General features: G+C 32.3%; 1 protein-coding gene and 1 long non-coding RNA gene across 3 annotated transcripts; both read right to left on the bottom strand.

Moving 5' to 3' along the window:
- Nucleotides 1-2,038: 2,038 nt before the first annotated feature.
- Nucleotides 2,039-2,649, bottom strand: LOC120166252. The gene is made up of 3 exons (XR_005519905.1): nucleotides 2,615-2,649; nucleotides 2,381-2,490; nucleotides 2,039-2,152 (listed from the first exon to the last, which is right to left on the bottom strand). It is a non-coding gene; the product is annotated as an uncharacterized LOC120166252 (long non-coding RNA).
- A 4,628-nt stretch (nucleotides 2,650-7,277) lies between these two features.
- LOC120166201 (polyadenylate-binding protein-interacting protein 7-like) lies at nucleotides 7,278-11,819 on the bottom strand. Of its 2 annotated transcripts, XM_039175528.1 has the most exons (7): nucleotides 11,714-11,819; nucleotides 9,909-10,778; nucleotides 9,106-9,346; nucleotides 8,896-8,973; nucleotides 8,725-8,795; nucleotides 7,969-8,093; nucleotides 7,278-7,621 (listed from the first exon to the last, which is right to left on the bottom strand). In XM_039175528.1, exons 2-7 carry the CDS (start codon nucleotides 10,683-10,685, stop codon nucleotides 7,327-7,329), a joined length of 1,587 nt encoding a protein of 528 aa, XP_039031459.1. In that variant the 5' UTR covers nucleotides 10,686-10,778; nucleotides 11,714-11,819; the 3' UTR covers nucleotides 7,278-7,326. The 2 variants fall into 2 exon arrangements, with proteins under 2 accessions (XP_039031459.1, XP_039031458.1); XM_039175527.1 differs by having other exon boundaries at nucleotides 8,896-9,346.
- Between the last annotated feature and the right edge of the window lie 9,142 nt (nucleotides 11,820-20,961).

The following is a 20,961-nucleotide window of genomic DNA, read 5'->3' as shown; positions in this document are numbered from 1 at the left end:
ACCTAAGGATATTTGGACTGATTCTATATTTTTTACTCTGCTATCGTTTCTAAAGGAACTTGGGTGTCTCGGTCATTTCCCGAGCATTCAAACAAGGTCAATCTTATTTGATCATACTTTATTCTCGTTTCTACATTTGAGTTAATTATTAATATTGTTGTCACTTGTATTCTTATTAGGAGTAATATTAAGCTTTTGGGAAACCTCACTTGCTTCTATAAATTTCCTTGAATTAATGCTCAAATTGAACCCTTGATATCTATACTAGCCTTGCAATATTGATACCCTTTCTGCAGTATCGATATGCTACTTAAGGTATCGAAACCTCACTGCTGAAATATCCTAAAAATAAGAGGAAGTATCGATACTCATATGGGAGTATCGATACTCCCTTGAGTACCGATACCAAAAATGGCTTCTAGAATTTAGGTCTCGATACCATACACTCAATATCGATACTCCTTGAGAGAGTATCGATACTAACCTCAAAACTCTTGAATGTTTTCATGAAATATGAACAATATCGATATTGCTTCTTGCAATATCGATACTGCTTCTTGCAGTATCAATACTCACCCTTAAACATGCCTTATTTAGGCACGAAATCACCATCCAAATTCCCTAATTTTCCTACCTTAAGGTTTCCCAAAGTGTTATTAAGTCTTATTTGATCTTAGGGGTCATAAAGAAAGCTTTATAACATGCTAAAATAACTTAAATAAGAATCTACCATGGAAATTATTTAACATGACTTAAAACTCACTTCCTAGCTAAAACTCTTTACTAATGATTTAAAACCGGTATAAGGAAGATGTGAGTGTGTTACCTGATCCCTTGGGCTGCTAACACTCATCTTGAATCAACTAGGATTTACCTTTTCTTTAACCTCTTGCTCTTGAACTTTCACCCACTTCTTTAACAAAACACAAGGAAGACAAGAAGATTATTGACTTGTTTGGGGGTTGAGAATTAGGTTAAAAATGCTCTAACAACCAAATTTTATTAAAAATATTCATGGATTCCTTGAATCCCTAAACCTCTAAAAATCCATTTTTTGAAACCGTTCTCAAAACTAAAGATTAAAAAAGCTCAAGTTGAAGCTTAAGGGATAAGGATTTTGGTTCTTACCTTGGTTGCTCAAACTAAACTTGAAAATTCCTTAAAGGTTCCACCTTTCTACTTGCTCTTGAAGAGGAAAAAGAAGAGAGAAGAGGAGATATTTTGAGGGGTTTGGTTTATACGTGAATATCACTTGGTTTAAGGGGTTTTTATCTCTTAAAACCTTCTATGGGTAAATTACACTTTTGGTCCCTCGCCTTTAAAACTCAACTTAAAACCATCACTTAGCTTAACTTTTGGGTCCACGTAAAGCCCAATACTCTTAAGAACCTATCTAAACTGGCTTGGGAGATCTAATGACCTCAACTTATGGGTTTCGAGTTGACCCGAACTACTGACTCGGATTTCGGAGTATTACAAAACCCTGAAATTTTAAAAAAAAACCCGCCCCTATAAGATCAGGTCGAGTCGGAACCCGTCAAGTTAAGGTATTTTGACCATACCTATTTATATCGTAATATTACATGGAACACGATCAAATATTTTAGAAAATGAAAATGGAAAAGACTTAAAATAATTCGACAAATGATTGCAATTAGATAAGAGTAGCTTTCGAATTTAACTTGTATGCTATAAGCAGTTAATTTCATCGCATTGGACACGGGCATATGGTCCATTAAATTTGCAGATAATATATTTCTTGCAGTTAAAGCTATCAATTATCTGTAAAATCTTGCCTTTCTTGCATGAGTGTACTTGTTCCATAAAATAAGCAAATTGAGCTGCTCCTTCAATTGGCAGTTGAGGGGTTCTTTCACCGTCATCAATGGTTGCCATCGATACAGTTATATGTTTCCGTTGGTCGTATGACAGTGATTGACACAGCTTACTTTTTCCACCATGACTCGAGGTTAAGAACCGGGTTCATGAACACCGCCGGACGAAGCTATTCTGTTCTCGATATCTCGAGCTAGTACCCGCATACGGATGGTTACCGGTGGCACTCGTCTATTATCATTGAGGACATCATCTCTAAAATCAAGAATGCTTTCCTCAAGGTATCCAATAGAATTTGGGGGATCATAACCAGAACCTATAAGATCAAGAACATACAAGTGCATTACTATTTCAATGCGCAATATTATAAAATGACAAACATCAACTTCTACTAGAAATGGATTGGCATTTATATGAACAATTTCAAAAACAAATGAGATTTCCAAGCATCCTACTATTTACTAAACTATGTTATTCGGACTTGGTTTTGAGTGTCGGACAAGGATATGTTCGATTTTCCGGGAAAATGAAAATGAAAATTTACATCATGCTCCTTTATTTGTTTCTCCCAACAAGCAGAGTTCCATTCATTAACGCTCCTCCGTAATATTGTTCAACTTCCAAACGTGTATGAGTCTTTACATAGTCAAATTGCTGCAGACACAAGATATACATACATGCATAAGTACGTATGCATACATATATAACCTCAATGTTCAACTTTTTTTTAACATTACATGAGAAAATTTTCAAACTTCCCAGTAAAAAAAGGGCAAACCTGATTAACTAGATGAACAGTGGGGCCCAAGAAAACAACACATTATGCATGTTGAATGCTGATGATTTATACAAAACAACACAATGGCACAAAAGGGAAAATAATATTAGAATCTTATTGAATGGTATTGACCGGAAATAACAGAGATGGAAACCACAATATGCGTGAGAAGTTCTAAAGAAAGAGAAGATGGGATTGCCAGTGGTTCGGACTGCACACTGCAGTGCAAGTACATGTACATTGATTCTATAAATTTTAGGGTAAAGTAGATAAAATCATTGAATTATGTATAAGTAATCCTTTTAGTAGGTGACATTTCAAAATTTACAAAATGATTGTTAAAATTTCTAAATAATATAAAATGGTCTATTTAGGGGTGGCAACGGGACGGGGTGGGAAAGGTTTTACATTATCCATTCTGTTCCCAATACTTGCGGGTACGGTTTTGGGAATATCCATTATAAGTTTCGGGGATTTTTTTTCTCCATACCCATCCCTTACAGATCCTTGCGAGTTTCGGTTAATCTCCATCCAAAAAAATAAACAAACATTTTTGAAATCAATACAACACCTAAAACTTGTATGATATATAAGATTGTCTCAAATTGATCTCTATCTATAATATGAAATTTCCAAACATCAATATTCATCTAACACCCAATATATATGTATAATCTTAACCATTTTCAATCTCACAAATCAATGTATGTTAAATGAGAAAAAATCTAAATTTAAATTTTAGTTCATTTGAGATGAAACAGTGACAACTCGTAATCTCACAATCTTATCATATATAATTTTTTATTAAAATATATATTAAGAGTATATAGTTAAATGATTATAAATATATTTTTAAAATTTTGTAAAATATCAGAGATCCCTAAGGATATTTTTTAGATCTCCACAGTTATTCACATGGGTATGGTTCGGTTATACACACGGCTCGGATATAGCAATCCTCGTCCCAATCCCCATTTGAGCTTTGGGGATAAAACTTCCCCATCCCCATCCCCTTGGGTGAAGATTTCGGTTATTCTCCATCCCTATCGGCTCAGATTCTCACAATTTTCAATTTTCCCCACTCGATTGCTATCCCCAGGTCTATTGTAACATTAAAGTAATAATAAATTTTAGTAAACTTAAAGATTATTTTATAATAATTTAATATGTTTAAAGACTATTTTAGAATAGTTAAATAAATTTTAATTCTTATTTCTATAATTATATAAAAAATTAATAATTATTTTATAATATTTAAAAAAATCACAAATCAAAAAGATATTTTTACTTAATTCAATTATTTTCAAGTTGGAAATGTGCTTAAAGGATTTGGAGGAAGATGTTTGATTGCGTGGCATGATGAGAAGTATGAAAGGCGACCAATAATGCCTCGACACATAATGTAGCAGGTTTTTAAGTGAGCCAATAAACTCAAAAAAGGGTAAACTACACGGGAGACCACTAAACTATGATCAAAAATCAATTTGATCACCGAACTTTCAATTAAATCAATCAGACCACCCAATTATTTAATTGGTTCAATCAAACCATCAGCCGTTAATTTTTAACAGAGGTGGTGACGTATCCGTTAATAAAATTGGCATAATTATATATTTGGTCCTTAATATTTACATATTCTATCAATTTAGTCACTAATTTAATTCAATTAAATAAATTTAACTAACCAATTAGAACGTGACACATGTCAATACATGATTGGAAGGTTTTATTTATGAATTCTAAATTATTTAATTAAATAATTTTTCTATCCATTCAAGTGGTGACACGTGTCACCACCCAATGAAAGTGAAAATTAAAGGGACAAAGTTGTGCTCCAAGAGATTCAAACTAGTGTCATGCGAGGGGCGAGGGGGATTATAAGCAACCAGGTGCTGAAACCATTGGGTCATAGGTCTCCAATGGTTTAAACTTACAACAATTTGTATTTATTAGGTCTGTCAATGATAAAAATTAAACAAATTATTTGTTTAAATAAATTATTTGCCTTACAACAAATTATTAAAAATAAATAAATTATTCACGACTAATTATTATTTAAATTAATTGTAAACTATTTTTTTAATTAAAAAAATATTCAATTGTTATATAAATTAAAAAAATTTAAAATTTTTTGGTTAATTCGAAAATTGACCGAATTAATCGAAATTTGTTCGATCAGTTAATAATTTTCAAATAAATTTCGGTTCGGTTAACGGTTAATGGTTTGTTAATGATAAAAAATTAAACAAATTATTTATCTTTTAAAGTTTACAACTAAGGGTGTTCAAACGGTTAATTCAGTCATCGATTAAATAGAATTAATCATAACTGAATTAACCAAATTTTTTCCTTTAACTCTTAAACGAACCGAAATTTATTGTGATAAATAACGACAACATAGAGAGTTTGGTGGCAAGATAATATATTCTTAGATAGAAAAAGATTTAGAAATTGAAAATGGTTCACCCTCTTATTAGAACTTGTGGTGACCGAATCGAATGGTGGTCAAATTCAAGCTAGAAGTTTAGACAGTATAAATTCAAATCAGTCCCGTATGAGATGCATAAGATGAATTTCAAATTTTTTTTTGGAGGTGTTAGCCACCATACTCATTTTAGAGTGGAATTATTTCGTTAGATTAATTGAGAGCATTGACCAAATTAACCGAAATTTGTTCGGTTCGATTAATAATTTTCAAATAAATTTTGGTTCGGTTAATGGTTAAAGAAAAAAATTGGTTAATTCGGTTATGGTTAATTCGGTTTGGTCGGTGACCGAATTAACCGTTTGAACACCCTTAGTTGTAAACTTTAAAAGACAAATAATTTGTTTAATTTTTTATCTTTAACAAACCTTTAACCGTTAACCGAACCGAAATTTATTTAAAAATTATTAATCGAACCGAACAAATTTCAGTTAATTTGGTCAATTTTTGAATTAACCAAAAAATTTAAATTTTTTAAATTTATTTAACAATTGAATATTTTGTAATTAAAAAACAATTTAAAATTAATTTAAATAATAATTAGTCATGAATGGATATCCCTTGACCCCATATGTAATGGGGTAAGGGGAAGATAAGATAGTAGGTTGCCCCCAACACCAGGTTAAGAACAGCTTCCGTAGAAGACCTCCAAATTATGAAATGCCCTCCGTGGGACTCGATCCCACGACCTCAAGGTTAAGAACCTTGTGCTCTACCAACTGAGCTGGATAGTCATCTCTCATGAATAATTTATTTAATTTTTTAATAATTTGTTGTAAGGTAAATAATTTGTTTAATTTTTTATCACTAACAAACCTGACAAATACAAATTGTTGTAAGTTTAAACCATTGGAGACCTTTGGTCCAATGGTTTTGGCGTCTATTTGCTTATAACCCCCTCCAACACCCGCGTGACAATGGTTTGAATCTCTTGGAGCACAACTTAGTCCCTTTAATTTTCACTTCCATTGGGTGGTGACACGTATCACCACCTGAATGGATATAAAAATTATTTAATTAAATAATTTAAAATTCATAAATAAAACCTTTTAATCGTATATTGACACATGTCACGTTCTAATTGGATAGTTAAATTTATTTAATTGAATTAAAATATTGACTAAATTGATAGAATATGTAAATATTAAGGACCAAATATATAATTATACCCATTTTATTAACGGACACGTCACCATCTCTGTTAAAAATTAACGGTCGGTGGTTTGATTGAACAAATTAAATAGTTGGGTGGTCTAATTGATTCAATTAAAAGTTCGGTGGTCAAATTGATTTTTGACCATAGTTTAGTGGTCTCCCGTATAGTTTACCCAAAAAAGGCAGGCAATGAAAGATCCATCCCCAAAACGGTTGGCCGAATAAAATGAACAAATGCATTTGTAAATTATTTTAATTTTGAATTGAAAATACCCTAAAATTTTATTATGTTATGAGTTGAACGAATAATTTAAGTTATTAAATAAATTTAATTCAAGTGTTTTAATTTTGACTCCAAATCAAATAAATTAAATTGAAGTGTTTTAATTTTGTTTTCAAATCGAACAAGTGTCAAGTACATTGTTGAAAAGAATAATGAATAAACAGTAAAAAACACACACAGACATATATATATATATTAGACATAATAAGGATTAACAGATTGAGAGTTCGGTGATGTATGGTCAATTTTAGTTGGTGGAGCAATTTTTCTGATTAATTTTGTTAACGAACGAGACCTCAACCTGCTAACTAGCTATACGAAAGTAATCCTCCCTAACTTACATAAATAAAAAAAACACGGTGAAAAGTTTTTGGCATCAATCCTAGAAATAATCAAATATTGGCACAAGAGTCTAGTTTTCATGAATTGTACAATCATCATGTAATTGAAAAAGAAATTTAACAAATTACAAATTTAATATACAAAATTAACAAAACGGAGAAGAATAACTTTGCAGCTAGAGTCAGCCCCAACCTTCCCCACCGATGCTCTACCAAAAGGCAATTGCTATTTGCTACTCTCATCTAAGCTTCTAAACATTAATCATACACTTCTCACTTCTCTTTTCCCCTTTTACGATTTCTTTTTCAATCTTTTTCCGAACTTTAAATACTTCCATTTCCGTTTCCTCCCATGTATGGATACAAAATTGGCTACACTTGATTGATTTTTTTTTCTCCCCTTCTTGTATCAAAAACTCTAGGAACTCGTGCTGTCAAGTTCATGGCTTCAATATATCACAACTCGAAGTAGCCCTGGCTGTGGTTCAGTATAGTCAAGGCACTCTTCTTCAAGGAGATAATGTTGGACAGCAACTGGAAGTCTAGCTGGGATACGAGAACCTCTTGCCTGGTGGCCACTTCCAACACTTATATAAACCAGCAGGCGCTGATCTGCGGCCCTTGCTGTGCTCCTCAGCACTGATAGTTCATACTTGAGCATATGAATGGCTTCAGTAACATGCAATCCATGCAGGTCTATGATCCGTTGCGGACCTCCAAGAATCTCGGGATGAACTTGGTCCCTGTATTATTATAGTTTATAACAGAACAAACTATTACGACCAAAATAACGACAGAATTTAGATTATCGGATTAAGAACAAACAGTTACCGAGGTTCATAACCAATAAACTCAGGTATATTGATTCATCAGAGTTGTGAGGTAGAAAGATGAACAGATAGAGAAGAAGAAAGGGTGGTGTGCAAAGAAGGAAGTGATGGTTACGAAACAATTACATGCAACTTCAATGTCAGCAACCACTGACAAACAGATCACAAAAGCAATAACAATAACAGCAACAAGCGATCATGTTTATGTCTGTTGACCACCATGTCAAGGAACCAAGTGCGGGAGGAAAGAAATGACAAACCTCTGGCTATAGATGGATTCTTCAGCATTTCCATGAGCTGCCTTCATATGCAAACTCTGCAGTGGTCCTTTCAAGCGAATTTCCTTTGCAAGAGCCTTATTGCCAATGAGAAATCCATGACGCGCCTATTGTAAATATATTTAAAAATGTAGTATCACTAAAAAATACAGATAGGTTGACCAGACCAAGTTCAGTGGGGGAAGAGATAAAAAAGAGAGAGAAATGATGAATATTTAGAGCAAAGTTCACATTCAGTATTAGACATTGCAGTAAAACGTTAGAGATTTCGACCTATCTCATGGTCGATCACTAGATGCACTCTGTGCTTTGAACAGTATAAAACTTTGGAAAGCAAGGACCAAGGGCTATTCATAAAACGAAAATGCATATTCAGGATAATTAAATGGAAAATTGTGACTGATACCTTATTGCCATGCTCGCTGGACTTGGGATTGGAAAGCTCAACAGCTGAATTACTCAAAATGAAATAACATGAAGTTTACCTTAAAAGACTGTTGGAGTTTGTATTCTATTACTTATTTCTATTTGGTTGTATACTAGCTAAGCTAATTGATTCTTGATCTAAGTTGGTTGACAATTGTAAAGTTACAGAATCATTCCTAGGGTTCCATAAGGTGCACAAGTAAATAAAAAATGTTAATAATACAAGGATAAAATATGGGTGAGAAATTAAGCAGAAAAATGGTTCAACATATAATTAGTTCAAATATGTGCAATAAATTTCCAAGGAGATACCTGGTCAAAATATGCATTACGAGAACGTGCATTGTCTTGAGATTCTTCCCGCAGTTCAGAGTATAAATTTGCTGCCACCGCAATAATATTAAAACAAATAGATATGGACAAAGCGATAGATAGCTCCTAATTAAATCTGTATAAAACATGATTAGTAGTGCAGAATGTTACCCATTGAATCTCTAGTTTCAGGCCAAACAGGAGCTGAATGATCTGACTCATGTGTATGCAACCTATTAGCATAAACCCCTGTTCCAGGTGAAGCACTGTAGGTATTAGCCAACCGATACGAATTTCTACTTGACCCAACAATTAAATCAGGAGAACCATTTCCATCATACTGCCATACTCCAGAATCGTGAGATGTCATTTTCTTGATACCTGAAGTAAAATTCAAGGAACCTGTAGGTGGAAGGGAAGAACTGGATTTGAACATAAGAATCTTGTTCTTTTCAGATGATTGATAAGGAGTGGCACTATGATGAAGATAATCTCCTGCATATTTTGTAGGACCACTCTGATCATCTGACACAGTAACCGGAGGGAAGCCTAGTGTACTCAGATTGGTAGCTGACAAGGTTTTTGAATTCAGGTTAAGGCTGAAACCACCATCAACTTGAAGCTGCAATAAAAATTAAAATGGCCCATGAAATGCTAAAAGATCTTAGAATGGAGAAAACACAGTGAAAACTTCGAAAACTTGCATAGTATGCTGGGAACTAGTGAGCCACAGCATGCAACAGCAATATCGAAAGATGAGACTTCAAAGACGAAGGCGAGAAAACTCCATAAAGAAAAGTTACCCCTACAAATCAGGCAACATAATACTATAAAAAGAGGCTACATGCTGTAGTTGAATTGAGTCACCTTAAAACTTTATTGAGAGCCAACTTTTTCCCTGTCAAACCACAGTTAGCATCCATACCATTACCATTCCCAACATTCCAACAACAGAACATAAGAAAATGGGGAAAAACATTTCCCATGTATAAATAAAGGAGAAGCAAAACGGAAATTGTCCTGATCTGGACCATAAACCATTCCTTAGAGGGGCTGCAACTCTCCAGCAATTGATAACCAGAATTGAAAAATGAAAAAATGTAAACTGATGCATCCCTACATCTTCAAACAAAGGATGAAAGCTAGCACTAGAAACCAACTGAAAGAAATTAAGCACCACTCACCTCAAGTTGAGTCAGCATCTCAATAGTCAGATTTAAGTCACAACCATTGGCAAAATAAACTTCAGCAAGGCTTTCGGTAGCAAGTTCAGGAAATTGAGAAGCCAAAAATTCTACAGGATTCATTTCAGGACCATCCATAATTGTGTGCTCACCCAACGAATCATGAGCGAACCTATGTCTAGAATTTCTTTTATAAGGTTGCCCTTCCCTCCCATTGCAGAGTAGCTGATCAGCAGTAACAAGTTGCTTGTCCCAAGTTTTGGCAGGCAAATACAAAAAACTAGCTGAGGTAGGATTCCCTCCATGGAATGAAGAAGGATGTCTCAAATTTTCAGCAATGACATTACCATTAACGTTATGATGCAGTAGTTGTTGATTATCAAATATATATCCACCAGTAGCAGAAGCAGGAAATCCTGATTCTTCACTACCACCATGCAAGGATAAACCTGCTAAAGAAAGGCTCCCAGATCCAGATTCTTGAGAATCATCCTCATTAATAACCTTAAAGTCTGGAGTAATGTCATCAGGGAGCTGGCAACGACAAAACTGATGAGCCTCATCATCAGAATTATTTGAGATAGAAGACTCAGACCGATCAAGCACTGCTTTTCCTATAGTTCTAGAAATAGCAAACCTTGTTGCATCAATTGCACTAGAGCTTCCAGAAGATGATGACCTAAGAGAAAAGGGAACGAACTCTGCTGCATTAGGATTCAAAGTTGTTACCTTGCTAGGGGTATTCAGTTGTGGGATCCCTTTCTTAGATAAGCTCATTCTTTACTTTTTAAAAGGAAAAAAGAGCAAAAAACAGATTTTAAACGGATAAAAGAAACTAATGCAGAGAGTTCCACTAACACTAACCAAATCCTGCAAAACCATTTGTTGTAACATATTATCAATAAATCGAACTTACAAATGAATCCTAAACTGAAGACAAAAATACATGCATGATACCAATCCTTACCAGAATACATTCAATAAGCAAATTTAGAATGAGATTGATAACCAAAAAGCACCAAATCTCAACACCATTCTTTATAGGAACTTTTACAATAACCATTTCCATGAATAATCGATGATGACCAATGAGAACCACAGCGATGATGAAGATTATACAAATATTAATAAGCATATTTGACTCTCATGCATGTAAAATCATTGCTTTAAAAGAAAAAACATTATAGACAATACTAATGACAAATTAACAACTACATTTAAGCATTTGTTAAAACAAAACCAAAATATGCTTAATTCAACATCATGAGTTAAACAAGAAGTTATTCATTAAATCAAACGCATTAGATAGACCAAAATAACGCCAAAATACAACTCAAAACCCTATAATTCACTTTTCAAAAAATACTTCAAGCTGAAAAGGAAAGCACAAATCCTCAAGCTAATAATTAAACAGCAAACTCATATACAGTACAACCTTTATAATGATAAAAACAAAAAACTTAAATTTCCAAAAAGGAAAAAATAAACAGAAAATCGAAGCTCTAGCTGGACAAACAATTGAAACGAAATTAGAGAAAAAATCAAGATTCAAGGCTATAACCTTGCATCAACCAACTCATTAATTATCAGAAATCTGAAGTTAATCAATCACACACACACACACACACACAAACACAAACACAAAACACAAACACAAACACAAACACAAACACAAACACAAACACAAACACAAACACAAACACAAACACAAACACACAAACACAAACACAAACACAAAAAGAACTGGAATAAACAGGACGAAGAAATAAAACCGAAAATCGATAGATCGAAGGAGATACTTATACCTTTTCGAAACAAATAGAAAGGATTCATAGTTAAAGAAATGAGGATGATAGTGTTTCCGATTTAATTTTTTTCTTTTTAAATTAAATTTATCGGGATTTGAGCTTCGAGCTTCGAGCTTTGAGCTTCGAGCTTCGAGCTTTGAGCTTCGAGCTTTGGTTTCGGTTTCTCTTGCTTGCAGCAGTATTATATTATCTCATATTTTTATTCACTTTTATTTTATTTTATTTTTATTTCCGATTTTTTTTTCTTTTTTGTTCGAAACATCGCTTACGCACTTACTGCCACAAAAATATAAAACAAAACATCCGATCAACTCCTCTTCGCCATTATATCTGAATTTTTATTTTTTTAATATTTTAATTTATAGTTCATTATTTTATATTAGTTTATATGATATACACGATTTTAAAAAAGGAAATATTTTATTTAAAAGTTTATTTATAAAAAGTTACATTAAAAAAATTATGATTAATATATGTGTACAAAAATTTATTTATAATTTTAGAGTTAATTGCATCTCATGTCCTCAAGATATGATTCTCATTTTCAGTTGGTCCCTAAACTTTTAAATATTTTAATTTTATCCCTAAACTATGGCTATCATTCTAAATTAGTCCTCAAACTTTTGAACATTTCAATTTCATCCCAAACTATGACCTTCATTCTAAATTGGTCCCCAAACTTTTTGAATATTCTAATTTTATCCCAAACTATACATATATACTAACCACATTCCTTGTTAACAAAATCATTAGGCCAAGTTATATTGTTATATGTTTGGAAAAAAAATTTAGGTTGAACTATGGTTGAAACTAACTACATGTTTAGATGAATTTGGGGATGGAATTGGAATATTCAAAAGTGTGGGGACCAATTTAGAAAGAGGGACATAGTTTAGGGATGAAATTAATGTTCAAAAGTTTAAGGACTAATTTAGAATGAGAGTCATAGTTTAGGTATGAAATTAAAATATTCAAACGTTTAAGGACTAATTTAAAATAAAAGTTATAATTTGGGGAGATATGATGCAATTAACTCTTAATTTTATATTCAATATTTAAATAATAAATTTTAATTACTTTATTTAATTTATAAATATAAAAAATAAAGAATCTTGTAATAATATTAGATCTTTAAAGATCAATATTCAATTAATCCATGATAGAAGTGAAATGATAATAGAATAGTAAATAATCATAAAAGTTAATTTAAGATAACTAATATTTCTTTAAAAATATTTGTCTTTTTGTATTCCATATTAAATTTATTATATTGGAGTAATAATAAGGTAGTGTTTGTTTAAAAATTCAATAAATTGACATCTGTTTGGAGACGTTGATACTCAAACTTGAGATCTCAAAGGATAATAATCATTTAACTACTAAAATCGTTTAATTTACGTATATAAATTATATTTTTGAATAAAATACATTTTTATATTTTTCAATTAAGATAATACTTGTAATCCAAATAATCGAAAAATATGAAATCAATAAAAATTTAAATATAACACGTATGGACGAAGAGACTTTTATATTATATGTTTTAATTCACCATCAAATATTAATTAAGAACATAAAATCAAATTAATACAAACATCAAATTAAATAGTGAATTGATTATAATAAATTTAAAGAATAACCGACAACAAGTTGGTCTAGTGGTATGAGGCACTAGATTCTTTAAGCAAGATCAGATATTCAAATCATAACCGATGTTTTTAAAACTGGACTGGACCTTAAACCGATGAAGGTACTGGTTCACTGGTTAAACCGTGGTTGAACCGGTTTATATAAAATAATATTTTTTTAAAATTTTACATAATATTCAAAACAATATTAATATATATATAACACTTTTTTTAAGTTCACAATATTAAAAGGTATAAAAATATCACAAGTCATAACATGTATAAGTTAAATATCATAAAATCAAGTGAAACAAAATGATTCAAATCAACTACAACATAATATTTAAGGTCAATACCTAATGAAATTCATCAACAACTTAATAAAAAAAATACATAATTGATACAAGTATCAATCATCATAATATTCATTGAAATTGATACAAGATCTTCATTAGTTGGTAATTCCTACATGTTATAAACATAAGTTAATTAGTGATTAATAATAAATAATTGAATAATTGAGAAATTCATATGCAATTATAAATATAATGAGCAACCAAATTTGTCATAGAGGAACAATCTCACTAGCACCAATTTCAATGCCCTTGATCTAGATAGGAGCTAGTTAGACTGTTAGGTGGTGTTTGGTTCGATAGAATGTTTATGAGGGAATTGAAATCTGTGAAGGAATTGGAATCTGTCAGGAATTGGAATCCAATTCCATATTCTGTTTGGTTGGCAGGAAATGGAATTGAAATCCAATTTCATATTATGTTTGGTTCGCAGACATGTCAGATGAATTTGATTTCAGTAATGTAAAATGACATAATTGCCCTTCTTAATTTTTTTTTGCTTTATTTTAGTTTGTTTTACAATTTACATGTAGTAATATATTATAAAAAATTAAAAAATATTAAATTTTCATTTTATTGATTATTCATTTCAATCAATTATAAAAATCATGCTAATAAACATCATAAGTTAAAATAATCGCAATCAAAATATGTTAATAAGTTACCAAAAGATAAAGCAATATTTTGATACATTCCAATCGGAGTATGTTAATTAGTTACCAAAAAATATACCAAAAACTATTTTTATTCAATATATGAACTAGAAACTCGACCCGACACGACACAAAATAATAAAAAATTTATTTTTATTCAATAAAAGCATTGACTTAATTGAAAAAATTATATATAGAGGGGTATTATAATTATTCCTAAATATATAAGGTAAAATTATATATTTTTTGGGTCGGTCCGGTTTTTTTCACTCTAAACCCGAACCCGACCCAACCCGAATATCACACTTAAACCCGACCCGACTCGACTTGAATATCACACTTAAAAAACCCTACCCGACCCGAACAAAATAAAGTTTCACCCGACCTGACCCGAATATATGAATTAGAAATCCTACCCGACCCAACCCGAAATAATAAAAAAATATTTTTATTCAATAAAAACAGTGACTTAATTGAAAATATATATATATGGGTATTATTGTAATTATTCCTAAATATATAAGGTAAAATTATATATATTTTCGGGTTGGGTATTTTTCACCCTAAACCCGAACTCGACCCGACCCGACCCGACCAAAATAAAGTTTCACCCGACCCGACCCGAATATATGAATTAGAAACCCGGCCCGACCCGAAACAATAAAAAAATATTTGTATTCAATATATGAATAAGTTACCAAAAGATTGATGAGAGTAGTATGGTCAAATTTCAATTCCCTCCAACAAGGTAATTGAATCACTTTCTCTCATTTGATGGAAAGTTGAAGCCATGAGGGATTCCAATTCCCTTGGAAAACTTGAACCAAATATGGGAAAGTGGTGGAATTGGATTCCAATTCCTCCCAATTCCAAGGGATTCCATCCAACCAAACGCCACCTTAAAGAAATTGAGAAGCACTATAGATAAAATGTAGGAACTCAATCAAAAACAAACAGAAACATTATTACCATATAAATAGAATGCATCAGCAACATCTACTTTTATCCTGATAGAAAAAAAAACAAAAATCAATTTAAGCCCCCTAAATAGTTTGATGGCTTCTCCCCTGGATATAGCAGCATTAATTCTAACACTACCTCGAGAACACTCAAAAATAAAATAAACGGGGGCTTGGCAATGAAGCGTGAATGTTAAAAAGCCAACGGCCGAGAAAAAGCAGTTGAAAAAATCAAATTAAAGGTTTAAGACAGATTGAATCAACATATCAATACATCAAACAAGAAAAAAAAACAGTTGAAAATCACCTAACCAAAGAATGAATATCAAATCGTCATATACTAAAAATCAAATCCAGCAGAGTCAAGCTGAAAATCACACTAGAATCAAGATCGGCTACAGTTCATCAAATTCCATAGATATAAAATCGGGCCATAAAAATCCACATCATCAAAGCTCAAACTACAGATTTGAAACCCTAGGATTTAAAAACTCGAAAAATAAAAAACTAACCAGTCAATGGATGCAAATTTACCTCCACACATTTCAAGTGAGAAAGCTTGAAAAAGGAGATCATCAATCAACCGATAAGAAAACACAACTAGTGAAGACCCACAAGGATTTATAATAAACTACAAACTCAAGGATTTAAATTCAATTAAAAGATGAATTAAAAATATAAAGAAATGGAAAGTTTAAACATTACCATCTTACGAGAATAAGGAACTCAATAAAATGCCGGTGAGAGAGTATGATGCCGGAGACGGAACGGTGATGAAGGAAACTAAAGTGGAAAAGGGATAGGGTTCACCGTTTGAAACATTCGTGAAAATTGTTTAACCCATATGCAAAATCAGAAAATAAATTTGGGATTGAAAAAAATCATAACAAACGACGTCGTTTGGTTTAATTTAAAATAAAAAAAAACAGAACCATGTGAACCACTGGTTCTACTAGTTCATTACAAAACTGGTTTTGGAGGCTGACTGGAATGGCAACCGGTTCTCGGTTCAACCGGTCGAACCGGCCAGTTCAGTCCGATTTTGATAACATTGATCATAACAATTACGAATAAAATAAATTAGATTGGGAGAATCGTCTTTGCCTCTACAATATCTGATCTAGAGTAGTAAAACAATAGATCAAACACTAGTGGTTATAAAAAATAAATTTAAAGAATAAATTACATAACTAATTATTTGACTATTAATATTTTCTTATATAATTTGATTATCAAAAGTTATAAAATATCATAAAGAAAAGATTTTAACATTATAGGTTTATAACGAGATTGAAGAAAGAAAAAAGTTTATCTTAATGGGTATGAAAAATATGATTTACGATGGTATGAAATATGATATGATGAGAGTTTGTTTATTCGAGAAACAAACATATACGATTAATTTATATGTTATGGTATAAAATCATGCTTGTTATATGTTTGAATTAGTGATATTTGAGTAGAAAATGACATGGATTTAAAATATAAGAATACGATTAATTGATAATTTTGACTTTGTAAATTTGTAAATATTATTAGGTATAATCAGTATGTTACAGAGTCTTATATACGATATAAGTTATGTTGAGTGTTTCTTCATTACAGTTTAATAATAATAATAATATAATTATATTTATTATTATGATGTGATAATTCATCATTACAATACGATGGTGATATGATTCATTACAGTGACATATTTAAAAATATTTTTTAGAGTAGAGATATATATGTTAACAAGATAAAACTTTTAAATAGTATGGTATAAATAAAATTTTAGAATAAACATCATCTATAAAATAAGTAACTAATTGAAGAAAATTCATATTTCAGGGTGAGTACAAAAAATTTCAAGATTGACATTATCAGTAAAATAAATAACTGATCGAAAAAATTTAGATTTTTAGGTGTACACGTGACCACTCCACCTGTAGCTCAGCCACTGATTCATCATTACAACAAGAAAATATGATAATAGGGTCTACTATTACAACATGATAATAAAAACACAAATATTAAAAATAAACATTTTTAAACACAAACATATAAAAGTAAAAAAAAAAATTAATCAAACCAAAATTAAATACGGAAACAACTCCGTTATAATTGAAAATTTACATCATATGAATTTATATTTATGTAAACAAATTAATTCCCACGACTTTTTAAAGGGAAAACAAATCAATCAGAGGAGAAAAACACGCCCAAAATCTTTTCATGTTAATGCAATTCAGATCCATAACTGTTTCCCCATTACTTCAGATATTTTGATCTTAAATACACAGGTGAAATAATTGGCAAAACTGACTGACACAATTTCGGCTCCGAAATAAATATGAAATTTGTACTCTCTTCTCATATTCGTCGCTTCTCAAGAAGAATTCCAAGAAAGTGTGAGAGACAACACTTTTTCTGATTTGGATTTGTATCAAAATCAAAACCGTTTTCACTACAAGTTCTTTATAATGTTTTTATTTTATTTTCAGGCGAGCTTCAATGGAGGCGGCTGTCAAAAAGAACAAACAAAACGAAGTTGAGCTCGCTGAGTGTGATTGTTGTGGGTTAAATGAGGAGTGCACGCCGGCTTACATTGCATGTGCGCGTGAAAAGTTCGAAGGGTATTGGCTTTGCGGTTTATGTTCGGAGGCGGTTAAATACGAGACGATGAGGTCTGCGCCGGAGAATGTTATTACAACGAACGAAGCATTGGTTCGACACATGAAGCTCTGTGAGCAGTTCAAGTCATCGAGTCCGCCGGAAAATCCTGCTGGGAATTTGATCACTGCGATGAAACATCTGTTTTCAAGAAGTTTGGATTCTCCGATGAAGAACAAAGGATCCTTCGCTTGGAGAAGTTAAAGAATGGACGTTTTAAGGTTGTAATTAGAGGAAAAAGAGTTAACCTTGGAATGGAAGAATGTCCAACAAAAATCCTGAAACAACAAGAAACCAGGAACAACAAGAAACAACAGTCGGGAACACACCACTAGAACAGCCCGAAACAAACTACATCAATGTAGGTACACACTACCCTTGAATGAAACACAAATAAGAACAACACACATCCAAAACATCGAACAAAACCAAGATACAACCTCCGAGACATAAAACGGAAGAGTTATGCCTAACAAAGGTTGTAAACCTTTGGTCTGAGCCCTAACAGCGTCAACCAAACAGAAGGGAAGCAAGACTACGAACAACTCTAAAATACTCGAATCCATCGAAGGCCATAGCGAACTAGCGAAAAAGATCTCTAGAAGCTCGACCCTAACACGAACAATCCACGCGAAAGGATGCCCTCGCTACAAAAATCTAACATCAACCGATCAGCAGTAAAATTCGTCGCAAACAAACCAAGATCAACCACATCCCTACTATCAAATTGCCTCGACTTCTGTCTCCTCAAATCTTCTTCATTCTATTGAGCATACACACTTAAGACCAATCTCGAAAATCCAGGTTGGATTGCTTGGACTGCTGGGATTGCACCAAACTACAAAGCATATTTTACTAAAAAATCCTCGCCCACTGCTCTAATAATCGTCTACGTGGATATTATGTCGAACAGAATTAAAAATGGAGAATCAAGCTTATTCTCTTAAAAACGCAGCTCCACCTCACAATCCACTATCCCATACTAGTTGTGTCCAAATTTGAATGTTAACGTTGGGATTTGAATATTCTTTCGGGCAATGTTTAACTTTGGATAACTTTTTTTTAGGTTTAAATAGTTGTCATCTTTGTAATATATTCAAGGTTTGCAACAATGAAATTTGCTAATTGCAATGAGATTTAATTATTTTAACGATATTAATAGAGTAAAAAAAAATTATATTTAGATTATTTTTCATTTATGCTATATCTTTATAGATAATTTGAAATCATTAGAATATTTATAGATAATTTGAAATCATTAGAATCTTTAATCTGGTCAGTCAAGATGTTATATCTTTATAGATGATTTGAAATCATCAGAATCTCATCAGTTAAGATCTTCAATAAATATTTTTGCTCATCGAATTCTTCATGTGGCTCATATTTTTTGGGTGCAGACCTGCGAACCAACTAAAGTGCAAAGTTGATACATTTGACGGGTAAATATAACCTATCAACGCGAAATCTAATATTTAATCACCATAGTTTACTAACTTATAAATAGCAATAATGATTTTATGTATGGAATCACTAGTTATAATCACTATAAATACCTAGCCACTATAATCGAGAGGGAGATTATAACCTCTATAACCTCTACATTTATAGCTTTCATCTTCTCCCTTATGCTCAATATTTGTTTATAAAAAAATATTGATCAACAATCGTTCTCTCACTTATCACCGCTCTCCACACAAATTCATAAAACAAAAACAGAAATCTATTTAAATTCCATATAATCTAATGTACTACTCTGATTGGTACCACCCCCTGGGGTAACCTGGTCTACTAATTTCTCTTCGCTCATGTCTGCCTAATGTTAGCTAAGTGCTTCACGGACAGGACAGCATTTGAGTTCCTGCTAACAAAAAATAGCATTCGCTTGTACTTGTATACATTTCGGGTTAATGGGACAAGGAGACCTGAAAAAGTATTATTATTTTTTCCCACCATTGAATGATTGAGGCGTAGCGTTTTTTTCCCCCCGCTTTGTTCTTAACTGCTTATATTTATGTAAACAAAATCCCCACGGTTTTCTAAAGGAAAAACAAATCAATCAGAGGAGAAACATACGAACAAAATCTCTTTGTATTAATGCAATTGAGATCCATAATTGTTTCCCCATTCCTTCAGAGATTTTGATCTTTGTTTTTAAATAGACAAAAACCCGAGTGACGGATGAGCCAAACTCGCCTCTGAAATGCATAGGAAATTTAAACTTCTTTTTCTCGTCGCTGTTCAAGAGAAATTCCAATAAAGGAAGTGGGAAAAAGAATGATAAACACTTCTCTGATCTGGGTTTGTATTAAAATTCAAACCCTTTTCACTATTTATTACAAGTTTTTTTTTATGTTTTACTTTTGTTTGCAGGCGAGCTTCGATGGCGGCAGTTGTTAAGCAAAAGAACAACCAAAACGAAGTTGAGTTCGCCGAGTGTGATTGTTGCGGGTTAACGGAGGAGTTTACGTTGGATTACATTGCGCGCGTGCGTGAAAAGTTTGAAGGGAATTGGCTTTGCGACCTATGTTCGGAGGCAGTTAAATATGAAACGACGAGGTCCGCACCGGAGACTGTAATTACAACGAACGAAGCATTAGTTCGACACATGAAATTCTGTGAGCAGTTCAAGTCATCGAGTCCGCCGGAAAATCCTGATGGGAATTTGATCACTGCAAAGAAGCATCTGCTTTTTAGAAGTTTGGATTCTCCGAGGAAGAACAAAGGATCCAACGCTTGGAGAAGTTAAAAACAATGGAGATTTTAAGGTTATCCATACAAGAAATAAGTTGAAGTAAATGTTGGGGTTTGAATATGTTTAACTTTTTTAGGTTTATTTAGTTGTAGAAATCGTTATTAAGATTCGAACTTAAAATCAAATGAGACAAACGATGATTAATAGTAAATTTCACTTGTGCTGATCTTCGAAAATATCTGGAGATTGGGGAGGAAGTTGTTTGGAGCTGGTAGACTGTCAACTCACAATGCCCGGCCTATGAC

Source organism: Hibiscus syriacus, unplaced genomic scaffold (assembly GCF_006381635.1).
Source record: "Hibiscus syriacus cultivar Baekdansim isolate YM2019G1 unplaced genomic scaffold, ASM638163v2 tig00111633_pilon, whole genome shotgun sequence".
NCBI lineage: Eukaryota > Viridiplantae > Streptophyta > Magnoliopsida > Malvales > Malvaceae > Hibiscus > Hibiscus syriacus.
This window is presented reverse-complemented; position numbering and strand designations above follow the sequence as displayed.

Coding starts and splice junctions, on each gene's coding strand:
- LOC120166201 (XM_039175527.1), bottom strand. CDS start 10,685: ATGAGCTTATCTAAGAAAGGGATCCCACAACTGAATACCCCTAGCAAG. Junction 8,796..8,895: donor TGAAACTAGAGATTCAATGG/GTAACATTCTGC, acceptor TTGCGGTGGCAG/CAAATTTATACTCTGAACTG. Junction 7,622..7,968: donor GAATCCATCTATAGCCAGAG/GTTTGTCATTTC, acceptor ATAATAATACAG/GGACCAAGTTCATCCCGAGA.